This window comes from Limulus polyphemus, unplaced genomic scaffold (assembly GCF_000517525.1).
Source record: "Limulus polyphemus unplaced genomic scaffold, Limulus_polyphemus-2.1.2 Scaffold8360, whole genome shotgun sequence".
In the NCBI taxonomy this organism is placed as follows: domain Eukaryota; kingdom Metazoa; phylum Arthropoda; class Merostomata; order Xiphosura; family Limulidae; genus Limulus; species Limulus polyphemus.
Genome location: NW_013673970.1, coordinates 22,173 through 25,589, shown reverse-complemented (window position 1 = coordinate 25,589; position 3,417 = coordinate 22,173). Strand labels below are relative to the sequence as shown.

Below are 3,417 nucleotides of genomic sequence, written 5' to 3'. Positions count from 1 at the left end.
ACTTGTACCGTTCCTTATTTGTTTCCTTTCATTTTATGGTTTACGTTAATCTTCTCTGAATTATAAACAAAATTATAGTTATGATAGAGTTAAACAAAACTATATAAAATATAACCAATCCTGATACTAAACCCTTCAATTAGAAATGTTTAGCCATTTAAATTCAACAGATTGGTAACCATTTGACTTACTGTATTTGGATTTGTTAAATTTCTTGCATCTGTTAACCAGCTGCTCAGGTGGTTATAAGTGCTTCTTCTGCAAAATGTTTAAATAATCAGAATATGAAAAAGTACAAAGATGACAAAAAATGTGATCATAATAAAAAAAATTATATTAATTTCATTTTAAAAAAATTATTGCAAAAAGAAGTTTGCCCTAAGAGTTAAGTTTTTTAAAATTTTTTCTCTAAAATTTATTTTTTTGACATAGGTCCTAGTTTCCAGCTAGCAAACTTCAGAAACAAGTTGATGGACTGAAAAAAAAAAATCATGCATATTTCATGAGATGTAAGTATGCTTAATTTAAAGCCCCTCCCCAAAAAAGTAGAATGCACGGTGTGAACAGTTAACAGATATAGAAAGAACAACTAAATTTTACAGTACTACATTACTAAGTAATTACTCAAACAGCAAGCAGAAGAGAAAGAACCTAGAAATGTTACTACTACAAGACAGAGTAATCGGTCGTTTGTTGCTCACCTGGTAATGTCATAAACCATTAGTGCTCCTGCAGCCCCCCTGTAATAACTTCTAGTCACTGCTCGAAATCGTTCCTGGCCAGCGGTATCCCAGATCTGAAGTTTGATCTTCTGTCCACAAACCTCAATTATTCGGGTCCCAAATTCTACCCCAATGGTATGTGGACAGTCTGCCATGACTGAAAAACAGAAGTATTTATTGAATGTAAAAACTTTGGCCCAAACAACTTAGACTGTTCTTTGATAGGTCAGTTTCCAGGAACACTGAAGGTGAACCATTCACAAACTACACATCACAAAACTGCTAATGATGTTTCTTAAATGTTGCTACACAAATATTATATATACATGTTACTTATACATGTTACATAACACACCTTATATAACAAAAATCTTTTAAAATGTGGACAACACTATCATACCAATTTCTACTATGTTACACTACTCATATTATATATGTGTGTGTGTGTGTCTGTTCAATTTGTTTATTCAAGGATACATTAACTGTAGCCACAACATAATTTAACAACTGTATATAATGTGCATGCAAAATACAAGCTAAGCCTTCCACTGGTAGTCGTTACAGCTCACCTCAGAAAACTAATTCATACTCAAAAACAACAAAATAAGTAAAGTGTAAAATTTTCTATATGTTACAATAAAGATAGGTTTATCCCAAGATAAGGTGTGCAGGACCTACTTGTATCAGCTATCTCTTGACAAGTCCGAAATTACCTTTTAAAATAAAACACAGTGAAAAGGTTCTTGTTTGAGAAAAGTTCTATATTAATGACTATTTAAACTGGCCAAACTGAAAGGAAAATCAGTGCTGGAACATTACACTGAAAACAAAGTCTTAAGTAAATCTGAGAAAAATAAGCAAACCATACTAAGGCCTTCAATCTAGTTTGAGGTATCTCTGTAAACTTGTTAAAAAAACAAAATTAATCTTCCTTTTGATAAACTAAAAAATCCGAAATGCATACAGCTGTATGGATACCCAAATTAAGGTCAGTTCATGTCAGGAGATGACCAACAATGAATCATCCAAACAAAACTAACTGTTTAAAATTTGCTTCAGTTCAGACTAGATGAGTAGATACTACCAATAAACAAGAAAACTACAGTGAAAACATTTACATTCAACATGAAAAGATGAATTTCATGATACAAAATATTACAAGTACATTTCAAAAACCACACATCTAGAATGAGATAGGAATTTGAATTTATGAATCATAATATTCTACTGTTGTGTGTGTGTGTGTGTGTGTGTGTGTGTGTGTGTGTGTGTGTTTTGACACAACTGTAATGTGTGCTAGATACTGTTTTTTGTTTAATGCAAAATCAGTATATCCAACACTAACTTGTTGTTTCCCAAAATGTTTAATAGATAGAAATAGTTTTGATTTGTTTTTTCAAGATGTTGATAACATCATCTTGTATCAAATTTCAACATTAAAATCTTAAAGACACTACTAAGTTATTGTACAAGGCTAAATCAACAATTACTATGCAGGCCATAATCTACTTCTTGTATCAACTGCCATACAATAGTACAGTTTGGGATCAGAATATAATTTTTACTACACTTAGCTGGTTTTTTTCCAAGAATTATTTTAAAACAGTGGAGAAGAAACTTCAAACTGAGGTAAATCTACTTTACAATTTCTGAAGAAAACAGAAGTCAACTTGTCTAAGAAAACTGGGAAAACTTACACTTTTTCTCTGTAAACTGATGCAAGAGACACGACTTTCCGACTCCCATGTCTCCTATGATGATGTACTTGAAAATATATGAATAATTATAAGGGCCTGTGGTCATCATTACGTTCTTCAATTAGACACAGACCTATAAGAAAAACAAAACAAATCATAAATACATTCTTCATAAAATCTATGAGATCTAAAAAAATCAAGTCACATTTGTAGTTAGAAATACTCACCTGCTTATGAAAAACTAAATATAAGCATTGCATCAATGACAGATAGTATAAATCAAATAATCATTGATGCCTGTTGGTGAAAAACCTATCATTTCTAATTTCATATATATATTAACGTACAAACAAATTAATGTAATTTGTACTTTTTAGTTACATTTTGAAGGACTATTCACAAATCAACATGTTGCTGTACTGTTAATTTTAAGGACTATACAAAAAACAACGCTGTGGTGTACTATTATTTTAAAGACTACATAAAACAACGTTGTGGTGTACTATTATTTTAAAGACTATACATAAAACAATGTGGTGTACTATTATTTTAAAGACTATACATAAAACAACATTGTGGTGTACTATTATTTTTAAGGACTATACATAAAACAACGTTGTGGCGTACTATTATTTTAAGGACTACACATAAAACAATGTTGTGGCATACTATTATTTTTAAGGACTACACATAAAACAACGTTGTGGCATACTATTATTTTTAAGGACTACACATAAAACAACGTTGTGGCATACTATTATTTTTAAGGACTACACATAAAACAACGTTGTGGCGTACTATTATTTTTAAGGACTACACATAAAACAATGTTGTGGCGTACTATTATTTTTAAGGACTACACATAAAACAACGTTGTGGCATACTATTATTTTTAAGGACTACACATAAAACAACGTTGTGGCGTACTATTATTTTTAAGGACTACACATAAAACAACGTTGTGGCGTACTATTATTTTTAAGGACTACACATAAAAC

At 30.8% G+C, this 3,417-nt stretch overlaps 1 protein-coding gene across 1 annotated transcript in view; it reads right to left on the bottom strand.

The window, feature by feature from the left end:
* LOC106475290 (ras-related protein Rab-14-like) overlaps nucleotides 1–3,417 on the bottom strand; it is a 10,285-nt gene that overhangs the window by 2,769 nt on the left and 4,099 nt on the right. The window contains exons 2-4 of the mRNA XM_013935983.2: nucleotides 2,420–2,552; nucleotides 702–879; nucleotides 188–258 (exon numbers count right to left, since the gene is read on the bottom strand). Coding sequence (XP_013791437.2) covers nucleotides 188–258; nucleotides 702–879; nucleotides 2,420–2,528 — 358 coding nt within the window. The 5' untranslated portion in view covers nucleotides 2,529–2,552. The remainder of the gene's footprint in view (nucleotides 1–187; nucleotides 259–701; nucleotides 880–2,419; nucleotides 2,553–3,417) is intronic.